A 14,665-nucleotide genomic window follows, 5' to 3' on the forward strand; every position below is an offset into this window, starting at 1 on the left:
GTTTTGCATCAAATTATGGGATCGGCTCATGATGGTTACATGTCAGTGCAATATTTGACCCTTAAAATGCAGATACAATTAGTTTTAAATGTTCCCTTACTGATATGTGTAGTACGTTAATGTAAAATCAATACTGAACCAAAAATTAAATAAAAAAATAACATCTTATTTATATTATATTTTCATACTTCATATAATTGCATATATATTTGTCTCTAGCTTGTGGAGGTTTCGTGATATCAGGTGCATCTTCTGTGTATTAATTTTTACTGGGCCGATGAATTTCTTTAAGTTTTGATGACATTGCTTTACCAACAAGAACCTGGTTGAAAACCAGCGGAAAGTGATCGTTCATTAAATTCAAGATCAAAATGAAAAATAATAAAAAAACAGAAAATGAGCCTGGTCACCCAGATAATTTGAATAATGTTTTCGGAGGAGAGTAGCTTACCTGTCATGTCGTTTAATAAATCAGATTTTTTATGCTATGGGTTAGTCTTTGTGGTCCATTCTTGAGGAAATGACAAATATAAAGCCTCCTAAGAATTTTTAGAGCCTGAAAGCTTCGCTGGTTAAGGAAGTGGACCAAATCGGTCGCCGTCTGACGATAGCTGGAACGGCTGGAAGTGGCCATTTTGAATTTTAATTTATATTTGCGATAGAAAAATTTAATTAAAATTATACGTACGAAGTTTAAATGTTTTAATTTTAAAATAAACTTGCTATTATTTCTTTTCTGGATTACTCTAATTTCCGTAGACCCTTTATTTCATATACATATTTTAGTCAATTATGGACATTGTATTCATCTTCTTGTATATGTATATTGAAATACCTAACAATATTCACTATAGTATAAAAAAACTTTATTATGTTTATAAGACCTATTTTGGCTCCGATTTGGCTTTTCAAATAAGATCTATCAATTATTTTATTGTGAGAATGCATTTTTGCTACTTTTAAGTATATACAATCTGTGCTGTCTCTAAAGGATTAATCAGTATAATTTGTCGAAAGAAATGAACGATAAATAATTAAAGAGCACAAATGTAGTCTCAAGTTTGAGAAAAATCATTTAAGCGTGATTTTGTGTTGACGGATCACTTATTTAGCCTTGAGGTACGAGTATTTTACCTATATATATATATATTGATTCTGAAAGGGACTCTTTTTCCGTTTATTTGGTTTTTTCTGATACTTGTTAAATAAAATATTACATGTTAATAGTGTAGGCAAATAACTACACTATTAACAAATCAATTTATTTTTTTAAATAATCTTATTTTGTAGTTAAATAGGTAGATCAAAAAAATTCCAATCTGATGGGTGGTAAAAAGTACACTGAACAGTCTGATGAAGGCTCAATAACAAGACATTTGAGTAAGATATAAAATATTTGTATGTATTTTTATATAAAATTTATGTATTTTGTCTATTTCTAAAAAAATAAATAGATTGTTTGATATATCAAAAATATATATATATGTAAGACAATAATGAAAACGGTTAAAAAAATATTGTTTTATGTACAAACAGTGGAAAAAAGTAAGGCATTTATGATATGAGACCAGAGTTGACATTGTATAATATATATAAAAAAATACTAATAATTCAATAAACTTTGAATGCAACAAACATCGGATGGGGAGACGCACTACATTAGACCATAATATCAAAGTTTTCCGCATCTTTGAGTATTTGTTGAATATCATCCAGAATATGACTGCTAGTACTGTTCAAAGCTAAATTAGCACAGGAGGACGACGATGAGGCGGGGTGATGAAAGTCTTCTACTGGAGATGAAGAAGGTGACGAAAAATCCTGGGGGTGAAGAAGTAGGTCTAGAGACGAGGATGACGTAGAACCCGGACTGGCGGAGGACACATCGGAGAAGGAGTCCATGTCTCCATATAATGAGTCTGGTGTTTTATAAACCAGCGGGGATGAAGGAAGGTAAAGGGGCTGAAGAGGGAGAAGTGACGGGTTGTGACGCTCCTTCATCACGTTACTGTAATAGGCCCCTGGATTGGGAAGAGTCGAGATTTGAGTGGGATTGAGGGGTGTATGTGTTTGTTGTTGGGGGATTAAATATGAGGTGAAGAGATTCTCTTGAAGGATGTTATTAGTAGAGAATCCAGAGTGCCCATGATTATTAATATTACCCATTAATTTGTTACTGATTAATTTCTTAGTCTCTTCTAATTTTTGTTTCTTCTTCTTGACAGACTTGGCACCAGACGCAGAGGAAGATCTTTTATTATTGGACTTGGAGTCCTTGGCGGTGGCCCCACTATTTTTCTTCAGTTTGCTCTTCTTACCTCCAGCCTTTTTGAGGGGTTTATTATTGGGTTTCTTGGAAGAGGCAGAGAGAGAAGAGAATAGTACGTCAGTCTCTTCTTCCACGAGATCAGTGTTGTACAGATTAGGATCCAAAAGGCCTTTATTGGAGTCTTCAATTAGTTGTTGAAGACTATTGATGTAGGATATAGCACAACGCAGCGTAGAGACTTTGGTGGCACTTGCTGGATCTCCAGGAGTTGGGGGAGGAGGCGAACTTGTGGCAACACCAATGAAGGCACGGTGGTGAGGTACAACATCTCTAAGTTTTTCAAAGGCATCATTGACTTGCTTCATACGATCCCTTTCCTTTGCATTTGCGGTTTTTCGTCGGTATTTGCTCATTGTACATACTTTTTGACGGGGTTTCCGAACTCGGGGTGCATTTTTATTTCTCTCTGTTTCTAATCTTTTAGCAATTGACTTTGCACGAAGACTTCTTGATTTAATGGGTAGAGTCAAGGATTCATCTTCTGGGTAGGACATTATGGTTGACTTATTAAACAAAATGTAATGAAATCAAAAAATAAACTATTGATTATTAAAAGTTTTGTAACGTCTTTACTTCACGAATATCTACTTGATACTGAACGCAGTTTGACTTATTTTTTCATCGGACTTTATTTTATTCTTCTTCTTCTTCTCCCCAAAAAGTACCCATTAACTACCATTTAAAACGAGCGCTCCTCATCGTCTTCGCTCACTCCTAATGTGTGAAGAAAATTTCCGCTCAGTAAAAAGTAAAAATTGAATTACGGGAAAGCGTCAATATTTTAAAGGGAAATCATTATTTAGAAGTCAACACTTTTTATTTAATTTATTTAAATGAAAATCACAATAACTTGTAGTGTCCTGGAATTAGTATTTATATGATGTTGTTGTTGTTTTTAAGGTATTTTTGTTACGTAAATTATTTACATTAAATCCATCAGCTGTGATTAATAAGTTACCCCATTCTATAATCAAATGAACAAATTATAAAATTTATTAATTACATCCCTTTCGTCTTCTAAATGATTTATTTTACTCAAACAACATCTTAACTCCATTTTCAAAAATAAATTCATGTCAACGGAATAGAGTCATATTATCAAATTACAAGCTTTACGATTTTAATTTTTTTTAATAAGATCATTTACTTTGCCGTATTATGTACCTACTTCAAAAACTAAGGACATGTCAAGCAATCATTTTTTTTAAACTATAAGCCCACACCATGGTTGAAATTCTACATGTGGTTTTTTCCTTCGATGTGCAGGATTATAGATACCCCTAAAAAAGGGAGGTGTACCATACGTATTAAGATTAATTTCTGGGGATATCAAGATTCCATGTTTCCCAGATTTTACACAAAAGAGAATTTCCAGAGAAAAATTATATTTCCGGGAGATGTCGCATTTAATTATTTCATAACATTTATATAATTCATCAAATGAAAAGTTGAATAGATATTATTGAAGATCCGTTTGTGATAAATTGTTGTATCGGTTCTTAATATGAGACTTGAAATCAGTCCCATCCCTGTTATCGACCCTTAGTTAAAATTAACCAACTTATAAAAAGTGCAAGGAATCATTACCAGTTTACAAATTGAATTAATTTCTTCAAACTTTAAATATCTTTTATACGGGAGATTTTTTTTGCAAATAGTCTTAACTTGTGTCCACTTTAAGTATTTTTTATCCTTATAGCCATTGGAGATAGATTAATGATAATTTCATTGGCTTATATCTATGATGAGGTAATTTATTAAAGTCAATAACTTTTCCGTTCGATTTTGACGCATCCTTAAGATTTAGGTCGGTACATCAAAAATTAGCAACCGATACATTCATCTTTTTTCACCATCTATCCCAAGGATTCTAAACAGTTTTTGCGTGTTGGCCAAAATAAGAGGAAGAAATCATGTTACGAGCTACACTAATTAAACATTGGCTTTAATTTTAATACAGTTGTAAATAGTATAAACATGATAAAAGGCATTGAAGTTTGAATAAGTAATTTTCTCGTGAATTCTCAGCCATCTTATTAAATCTCGCATACATAAGTTGGGGAAATCCTCATTATCTGATGGAAGTGTTCATGAGTAAGTTTATTACAACATTTAATTGTTTTAGAAGCTCAAATCCTGGTGGCAATCCAATCCAGAATTCTTCATTAGAAATTGATGGCTTGAACAAGTTCTTCAATTCATCATTTGATTGTAGTTTAATCAACTCGTACTGCTGTACATCATAGTTTGATTTTTTTTCAATTTTAATGAACTTGCCTATTCCATACACCATTGGACAAGGGAAAAAATGGGTGCTTAACCAGTTGAAATACACCATCCCAATTATCAAAGTCACCGGGTGCATTGTATACAGTGCTCCATGATGTATAGCATAAACATATTTTGATCTAAGAAATAATAATGTTGTGGTATTAATGAAAATATTGCAGGTGTATACAAAAATAAGAGCACTGTTTGTTTTTGTTATTATTGGTCTCTTATGTACATCATAACTCATGTGTATTTTCATTTTTCAGTATATGTTAAGATTTGAATTAAATCTTAGAATTAATTTTGTCTGTTTTTATTAGTGAGCGATCTAAAGATTAAAGTACATACTCATCAGTCATCCCAACATATTGCTTTTTTTCTCTCAAACTCTTATTATCATTCTTGAGTCGTGAATACATATGAATTGATATAAATATTGAGTAACTTCGTGTGAGTGTGCTCATGAAAAATGAAGAGTAATACTAAGGATTTCTTGGGAGCTTAATTACTCCAGGCAATGCCAGGTAAAACTGCTAGTATATAATAAATTACTTAAATTTAACAGTATTTCTTATTTAATTTCACATCTCGGAATATCTTACCAGCCCAAAATTTAAAAATGGAATAGCCACGTTTTAGTAATACACAGGATTTCTATTTTTGTTGTGAAAAAGTTGAATTTATGTAAAGAAAGAAAAACAACAGTTGGTACGAGTATCCGTTATCGCATTATTAGTATTTATTATCAATAACAAGTAGCTCATAAAATGAAACGGAGGAACCCGATAGCAATTGGAGGCGTACTTACTTACTCCAACAAAAGTCACACCCCTATTTATATGTTTGCCTTAAGAAGTAAGAACCTAATACTTTTTCCTATTAAGTTGAAAATAAATAAAAGCACCAAAAAAATATTGAAAACTGCATTTATGATGACGTTATCCCACTCGACTAAAATTAAATAGGGCTTTGATTCAACTCTCGGGAAGAGCTGCCTAATTATCAACTTATTGTGCATTGACATTTTCTTAGGGCTATGTATAAAGTACTTACGCATAGGACGGGTTTCGAAATTGAGAACACAAGCTTTAATGTACATGCTCTATAAGAAGATCAAGTTAGAGAAATGTGAACCAAATGCGAACATGGAGGAGGAGGAAAAAATGGCAAAACTTGCGTACATGCTTTGTACATTGCCTTTCTATTTTTGTAGGAAAGGTTGCGAGATACAATAAGGATAAGATTGTGTTGTAAGATATTAATTGTGAATTGGTAATTACCCTTCCCTGTCAGAAAAACCTAATTGTGTCACTACCTGCGAGTGTAATGATTTATAGATGAAACAAAAATCAAAGTAACTTAATTAAATACATTTCTCACACTTGATCAGAGAAGCCTTTGGGTTTTGTTTGCTTGCAGTTAATGGGGTCAAAGATGAGACATATGTATGATGGATTGTGCATTTTTATTTGTGTACTAGATGAAGATGAATCTATGTAATAACGCCTGATGATGTGATTTTGATGCATCTTAATTTGAATCAATTGTATGTATTTTGTTAAACATTTAATCTTGATTGTATGATAAACATTCGCCTATCCGAATAAAATTTACAATTTCATGGTTTTCTTAATATCAAATAAATATATAAATAATAACAATAGTTTGTAATTTGCCTGTAAAATTGAAGGATATTTTTTGGATTACTATTTTTTTTTTTTCATCCCTACGCAATGACCTTTTCTGCTGACTGATTATGGAAAAAACTAAATTAACCATTTTAAACCTGTTCTACTAACGTCCCAAATATGATGCTCCTTCTTGTTCACCAACCATCACTTCAACTGGACTTCAATTTTGCAATGTTACTTCTCTCTGCCTTTGATACAAGAGAGAAACAGCAAATCATTCATTGCAGCTTAGACTCTTTAGATTATTCAACACAAGGTGCACTGTTGAGCACCTTAGTTTTTATTGATAAACAAAATACTAAAAAATATAAAAAACTAACTACAGCTTTTTTAGTCTTCAAATGGTAAGCTGATTTTTAAATTCAAAGAATTTTTGCGTGACTTCTTAATTTTATTTTTATTACTAACCCTCATCATATATTTAGAGTTTTACAGAGATGTTCATGAGTGATTTTGTAATCAAGAAGCATCTTTAATGAAGCTGGTCTCACCTCTGAGGAGACAGACTAGACATAAATCGTAAGCATTTTCGGTACGTAAAAAAAAATAAAATGACATTTTATTAAAATAGAAAACAAACAGATAAAACAGAGCATAAGTACCACTCGGTATCAACCAATCATATAGGCAGGAATTAATCCGAAAATAAAAATATAATTCAGCTTGCCAACAACAACAAAAATCGTACCTAAAAATGCTTAGGATTTATAAGCCTACATAGGTAAGTATTATACAAAGTACAATCTAAAAGTAATTTATTGAATATATGTATATTATTTAAGCAAAGTTTATCGGTATGTATGAAAAACAGTCAGAGGGGGAAAAAATTGAGTATAATATACAGGGAGCACAGTATAAAATGAATTTACCACTCGCAGGCGTTTAGTTCAACTCAAAAATAAAACAAGAAATTTTAAAAAACGTATGTGACTTAAAGACGAGATTGAGCAACGAGCTAAAGTACCACTAGTAAATTAATAAATAGGCAGTCTGTATGGGTTGCTATTTAACTTTTATTTTTTAGTCGAGGCAACAGTACATTTTTTAACTCAATTCATCATCATATTTGAAAAAATGGTACAAGAGGCTTAAAAAGGACAAATTTTGAACCAAAATGATTTTTTTTAAATTCAAATGACTGCTCCTGTCATTGGATCGATCCTAGGATTGATTTCCTAATCAGTCTCTCACACAGTTTTTTTTTTTGTTTTTTTTTAATATATATCTTTTTGACAATTAAACGGTCCTTAGGACCGATATATTGGTCCTTCAGTCCAACAGTTCATCATAGCTAAAATTGAATCATAGAAAAACGAAGAAAATAATAATTGATAGCTAAAACGTATAATATTAAGTTCTAGCCATGCACCTCCTACTTTAAACTTCAGGTATTTTGTCTCCTGGAAGATGATATGTTGAACAACTGAAACGGCATTTTTAGTAACTATGTCATTTCAGCTATTGTAGTCACCGTAAAAGACCGATAAGGACCGGTCCTAGGACTGACAAATTTTATACGGACCGGAATGATATGACTACAGCCTTTTTAGTTTTTTTAAAGGGATACAAGACCACTCGAACCACACTAAAAATGTTGTGAGATGCCAAAGTCAGTTTATTAATTGTCCCCAGCTGAAAGGGCGGGATATATTAACCTAAAAACTAGACAGTCTAATATACATAATATCCATGCCTTATGTATAACCCCTTGTGCTGACGATGTAGTATTCGGATCAAAGGGCATAATTGTTTGTATGCCTAAGGTAGGTACATAAATATTGAATACTGCATACATGTTGATAGAAGCAAATACGAAATAATGACAAAAATGCATCTTATACAATATAAAATAAAAATATTTGTATAAATCCAGAGTCGTAGTTATCTTTCATCTTGAGACTATTGAATATGTTATTTCATGATGCATTGAGGGCCTCTTAAAATATTTAATTGTTGTACATTGATATTCCACATACATATAATATAATATATAGATATATATGTATTCCTTCATTTTAAGCAAGCAAGAAACATGATAATCTATCAATGATTCACTAAATATTAGGAATATTTCATATACATACGTTATAAAATAAAGCAACATTTTGTCAGTTTTTTTTATTGTTTGAGGATGACCCATTTTTAACAACTATCCTTTCAACATGGGCTTGAACAAAACAATTTTTGAACTCGGAAGCCAATAATTTTTGAGGTTGAGACCACTGGGACGAGACCAAAACCAATTCTGAGAATCACATCACTATTAGTAATTTGTTAGTTCCTAGTTTTCTTTTTTGTACAGTAATACCTTGAAATATACGAGGTTAATTCGTTCCTGGACGGATCTTGTAAGTCAAAGTAATTTATCCTATAAGAAACAACTAAAAAGTTGCACTAGAAGTGGCTCTTGTATTCCATCGCCTTCTCTCGATTAGCTTGTATCTAATATAAAAACTTATATGTCAGTACGCATTTTTGTTCAAAATCCAGTTCGTATGTTGGGCATCACTCGTATCTCAAGATTTAACCGAACTCAGATAAATAATTATTAATGACTCGTACCTTGCAGTAAATAATAATTATTTTTCTCAAAGAAACAAAAAATACTTATATTTATAGCCATATCAGTAATATAATAAATAAATAAGTACATAATATAATTAAAGCCTTGCTTAGTAACAATTACAAACGTGCCAACTCCGATTAAGTATTATATACTACATTTTTATCAAGAATCTTGTTCTTTATTATTTTCTTAGGCAATGGTGCCCAATCAGTATGACAGGGACGTAACTACCAAAAATATCTACTTACTTATATAATAGGGGAGACTGGGAATTGTTGCAACAGCGTTTCTTTTGGGCTCAATTACTACCTAAATGGTTAGATTTAGACTCGCCAAATTTTAGCACAACATAACTAAATATGCGTGCTATTGTTTAAATTATATAGATACAACACAGTGTGTACCAAAAGCTTCCAGTAGCATTTAATTACGATTATATACACGGTATTTTTAATTACGGTGTGTATATACACAACCATCGACAGCTAAAATAAAAATAAACAAGTTTTGTTTCTTAGTTTAAAAATGTAGAAGCAATCAGAACAAAAAGAGCCATCTCTTCGGTGGTGGTGGGAATGCCGATAAGGCTCCAGAGACCATTGGCATCTACATCTAGAATGCCTACAACATCAAGAGTTCCATAAAGGATGTGAATAGTACCATACAGCCAAGAAGAGCACAAACTTCCACAGCAATAACATGGCTGACTTCTGGCCTGCCCCCATTTTTCCCTCTCGAATCTCAAACCCCTGGACTTTGCAGTTTAAGGTGTCATGGAGAAGAATGTCGTGAACATCCAGACTGCCTACAACATCACAAAGTCCACTAAGAAACTGAAATGGTCCAGTACAGCCAAGAAGAACCAAAACTATATGACCGACCTCTGGCCTCCCTCAATTTGGGCCTTCTCCATTCCTGACCTCAAACCCCTGTATTTTGCAATTTGGGGTGTTATGGAGAAGAATGTCTGCCACGCCTTTGATACAAATTTGGATTAGCTCCAAGCTACCATTATGGCAGCGTCCTAGCCTATGGACACGGCCTTCCTCGTCAAGAGCTGCCAATTTATTCCCCGATATATCAAAACCTTTATTGCATGTGAAGGATGATTAAATTTCAATGCATTATAGTTTATGATGATTAATGTATAATAAGATTTATATTATAGATCAAGCAAAAAGCTCTGGCAAAAACAAAGTGCATGATGAAAATTGGAGCACTTGTTGCCACTGTCCCTTTGACTGAGCGTTACAATAACTCAAATGTATTCACAATGAGGGAGTTTTTAATTTTATGAAATTAAATCTACTGACTGCAAAATAATCATTTAATCAAATGAAGTTAGTTACAGAAAAAATAATAAAAAACTGGCTGTATATTAATAAAATATATATCACCCAAAATAAGTTTTTTTTTTCAATATTTCGAGTCAAAGTTAACAACAACGTATACGATAATTATACACTGCACTTATTAATATACAATCATGATGTAAATTTCATGTTTTTTTGTTTGTTTTTTTATGTTCGAGAAAAAGATACTGTTGCAATTTACCCCTGTCTCCCCTACACACTCAATTCCATTGCAAACGGCATTTTGACTAATTAATCAGCAAAGGAAGACATATTTAACAATCTTAATAATAAAATAAATTAATACTTGCATCGTTTATAAATATATTATGCAACATACGTCATCATCAAGGAGAATGTGCTTCATTGCAATGAGACTCGTCTACATATTGATGAGTATCCATTCAAGTGATTAATGGAACCTTTTGAAAGGACTGTCACGTCTAGTCATTCAATTCTTGTAGATTAAGAGGAGGCACTAATGCTATTCCTCCTCAACCTTGCAGATTCAAAATATATGCATGATGCATGTTTATTAGACTGTCCGCTTTCGACTCAATAACTTTTTCCCCTGCACACAGACGTTCTCTCCCGGGACAATAAAAAAAAAGACTTTGGGAAAGTTTGAGGCCTCTTGAGCAATTTTTGGCTCTCTTCAGACCATTTTAATTTGAACAAATGGGATTTTTGAGTCAAATTTAGTAGTCTGAGCGAAGATTTGATCATTTCTCAATTATTTGTGATGTTACTGTTTTACCAAACACACGGTGTATCACCCGGTATTTCCTAGAGTTATTAAGCATCATCAAACAGACAAACTTATGTTACATAATATGTTATAGAGATTCCACGTCGTCACTTTTATTGTATACTAGCAGTGGTGCCCGCCATTATTAGGCGTTGTCAAACAAATAAACTTTGCCCAAAATATATAGAAAATTACTACGCAAGAAATAATCCATGTTGATAACCTTTTTTCTTAAGCACACTCACACATTGTTATCTCCTCAAAAAAGAAAGAATTATAATTAATAGCTTGAGAAAAGAAAATATCACGTTATGACTCATGAGCCAGAGTGTACTTTAATGTCTAGAGCGCTACTTGGCTGAGGCATAGCTACACACGCTCGATGCTACTACATTCAAAACGTCTGTAAAATTTTATAAATATAAATATTTTGTATTAATTTGATCAACAATAAGTATTTGATATACATCAGTGAGCACTAGATAGAGTACACCCAGTATACACACAGCTAAGAAAACTTTCATTAATATGACTACATATCCTAACATACACACATTATTTATACTCTGTAGTTGGCCCGTAACTTGAATTAATTTTACTTTTTAAAGACTTTTTCACGACAATTAGCAAGACTTTTTGCAACAGAAGAAATGTTTCAGTCAAATTGTAACAACTCAATAAATACACATATTGTATTTCACATAGGTCACATAGTAAAATGCCTTAATGCCATCTTTTTAGATTTAAGGGAGAGGGTTAAAGGGTTAACGTTTTTTGTTAATTTAATGAACACAGTGAGAGTTTTTAAACAAAAAGAATGAATATTATCTTCCATAATACAAGGAAACTACAAATCATTGAGCACCTCTTATGCCCCTTAAATGGTTAAAAACAAGGTGTACAATATTTTAATTATAAATCAAATACTACAAAAACCATAAAAATACAATTTATTGCGAAAAATAAAATAATTGGGACAGTAGAAAAGGCTTAAAAATGGCCAATTTCGACCTATAAAATCGCTTCTTTTCAAATAAAAATAGCCAGACAGGCCTCAAATTTTTTTAATGCCAATTTTTTGATTGCCTTAAGTAGCTAAGGTTTTTGGTCCGGGAAATAAATATATTTACCAAAACGATACAGTCTAATATCCATTGTACATAACAATGCAATGCAGTGTAGGCTGTTGCAAGCTTTTCTTGAACTGGATTTGATGGATGATTTATTTCCCCCACACAGTCTTTAAGGAATATTGAATAGTAGTAGTGATGAATGAACAATGATGGAAATTGGAAGCTACTTACCTCATTCATTCCTTAATTATATAAAAGAACATACCTACAGCGTGGTCCTTAATTTAAGTCCCATCATAAAATATTATGGTTTGTAATAGAACATGTATCTATACTTTTTATAGATTTAATATTTTTTCAAACAGCTCGACGAAGACACCTCGTCACTAATTTGTAGCTAGTACGCAATGATTCTTACAAAATATTTGCTCATGCGGCTTCTACAGAGTCCATGCTGAGTCTGGAAACTACACTGACCTCTCCTTAATCATACTCTATATTCCAAAGTGAAGGGCATTAAGATCAGGTAAAAAAAAAGTAGCCCAAAGTGCTCAAAAATGTCTTTGCACCATTCCTGTACTTCATTTAGAGTGTGGTTCGGTGCCCACACTGTAAGTAAAGTGCAAATTCTTGACTACCACGTACATAGGAATATGGTTGTTAAATTTTAATATATATTTATTTCATTACTACTTATATACATACAGGGCAATTTTTCATGGGTACATTTGAGTCAATTATTGGCGTTGTAATCAACTTTTTGCGATAAGTTAAGACAACCAAAAATTTTAACTAGTGTTTAGAACCTTTACTTAATTTAAGATACTTATTGGCCCTAATTTGGCCTTAAAATAAAATATGTCAATTTATCATTATTGTATACTAACAATATATTTTTTTAATGTTCCTTTAATTGGTTAGATGGAGTTGTACTGATTAAGTAACAGTAAACATTATAGTATTACAATTACTCCATCTAACCTAGGAATCCTTTGATGAAATCTATATACATATGGTACATTTATTTCTCTAGGAATCACAGGGGCGCGAACACATCAAGTTCAAGAGAATAACTCTAGAGCGTGCTGTCCATTAGCTATTGCGATTCCATAATCAATTTTTCTGCTTTTTGGCGATTCCAAATGATTGATAAAAATAATTTGTAATCCGCACTCAATTTCAAAAAAAAATCATTATAGCCTACTTTTGTTGAGAAGCCACCTATATGCAAAGACCTAAAATTATACATTATTTCAATTTGATCACATTTAACAGCAATAATTCACTCCATTCGAGGTTTTAAAAAAACCTTACAGATATTCACCTCATTTGCAAGAGAGATATCAGCCCAGTTTTACGTAATTGCTTCCTATAACTCCCAAGATCATGATGGAGGCTATAACACTACTTTTGGACTAGTAAGAGGGATTACCTTCCAATTCAACTATACAGCAATCATGCTGAGCATCATTCAAAGATGATTCAACTATTCTCATCAATGATACTTCCTCCATTTAACTTCATTTTTGTTTAAATTTTTGACCATTTGTGAACTCAAGTGACTATTATATATTTTTTAAGTACAAATTAATGACATTGGAGATATTGGAAAGGCTCTGACTACTTTTTTTTTTATTATTCATAGTTATTTTATATGTACAAAGCAATCAAATAAATAAATATACTTAAAGAAACATTATAGTTTGAAATTATTGCTTCATATGACAACTTTCAAAAAATTCTATGAAAGAGATCAGTATTTTTTCATACAAGCAGTGTGTTCTAGTAGGGGAAGTTATGTGTCATTGATTAAAAATTTAAAAAAATGAACCGCATTAATAATAATAAATATATAATGAATCAAACACATCCCATGATTGTTACTATATAAAAATAATTGAAACCAAAATAAATACTAGCAATTAAGAGTCCGGGTTTGACTTAATTGACTTGAGGATTGACTTAAGTAGCTTCTTATGTTGGAGTTATACCGATGGATAGAATTTCACTTATTTTGCCACCGATCCAGGACGTGTCATCATCATTGGGGACTTTTAAGGAAAGTATATTTAGCAACAGATGCCATAAAAATTGCTCTAAGTTCCTAAGGGTATATTGGCTCATAGGATGTAAACTTTTCAGCAATTTATGCCTCAGAGTTTAATAAAGCAAAACCAAGGGCTTTAGACTTTTGTGGAGACTGTTTCTTCCTTTTGAGAGCATCCGAAAAGTATAGAAGCTTTGATTAAATTCAAAGGTCTATTTTCTAGACACTTGATGTTGATGGCGACGAATCTTTGAAGAATTTTGACAGCCCTGCAATAACCATAGGCATGCAGTATATTGTTAAAAAATTCCCCACAATCTTTGCACGCCTTATAAATTTGATACAATTGGCAGAAATATGAAGTTGAGCGGTAAATTTCCTACGATCCGAAATCTAAATAAGGGAATATGAAATTATTTTCTCAAATTTTCTCAAAGTCCTAAGAAATTTAAATCTCACAAATAGATTGAGCTTTGTCTGTCGGTTTAATCAAAGTCATTTTAAGATACCAGGGTCTAGGAACAATAAAATCTTTTGAGTCACTTTTTAAAAGGGAAGAAAAAAAAGCGTCGCAAAAGGGGATTGGCG

The 14,665-nt window shown here is 32.1% G+C and overlaps 1 protein-coding gene across 1 annotated transcript; it reads right to left on the reverse strand.

Annotated features, from left to right (window-relative positions):
* Positions 1 to 1,381: 1,381 nt before the first annotated feature.
* On the reverse strand, positions 1,382 to 2,932 carry LOC121113816 (uncharacterized). The gene has a single exon (XM_040707685.2). The coding sequence runs from the start codon at positions 2,821 to 2,823 to the stop codon at positions 1,660 to 1,662; it is 1,164 nt and encodes a 387-aa protein (XP_040563619.1). The 5' UTR covers positions 2,824 to 2,932; the 3' UTR covers positions 1,382 to 1,659.
* Between the last annotated feature and the right edge of the window lie 11,733 nt (positions 2,933 to 14,665).

This window comes from Lepeophtheirus salmonis, chromosome 2 (assembly GCF_016086655.4).
Source record: "Lepeophtheirus salmonis chromosome 2, UVic_Lsal_1.4, whole genome shotgun sequence".
NCBI classification, from domain to species: domain Eukaryota; kingdom Metazoa; phylum Arthropoda; class Copepoda; order Siphonostomatoida; family Caligidae; genus Lepeophtheirus; species Lepeophtheirus salmonis.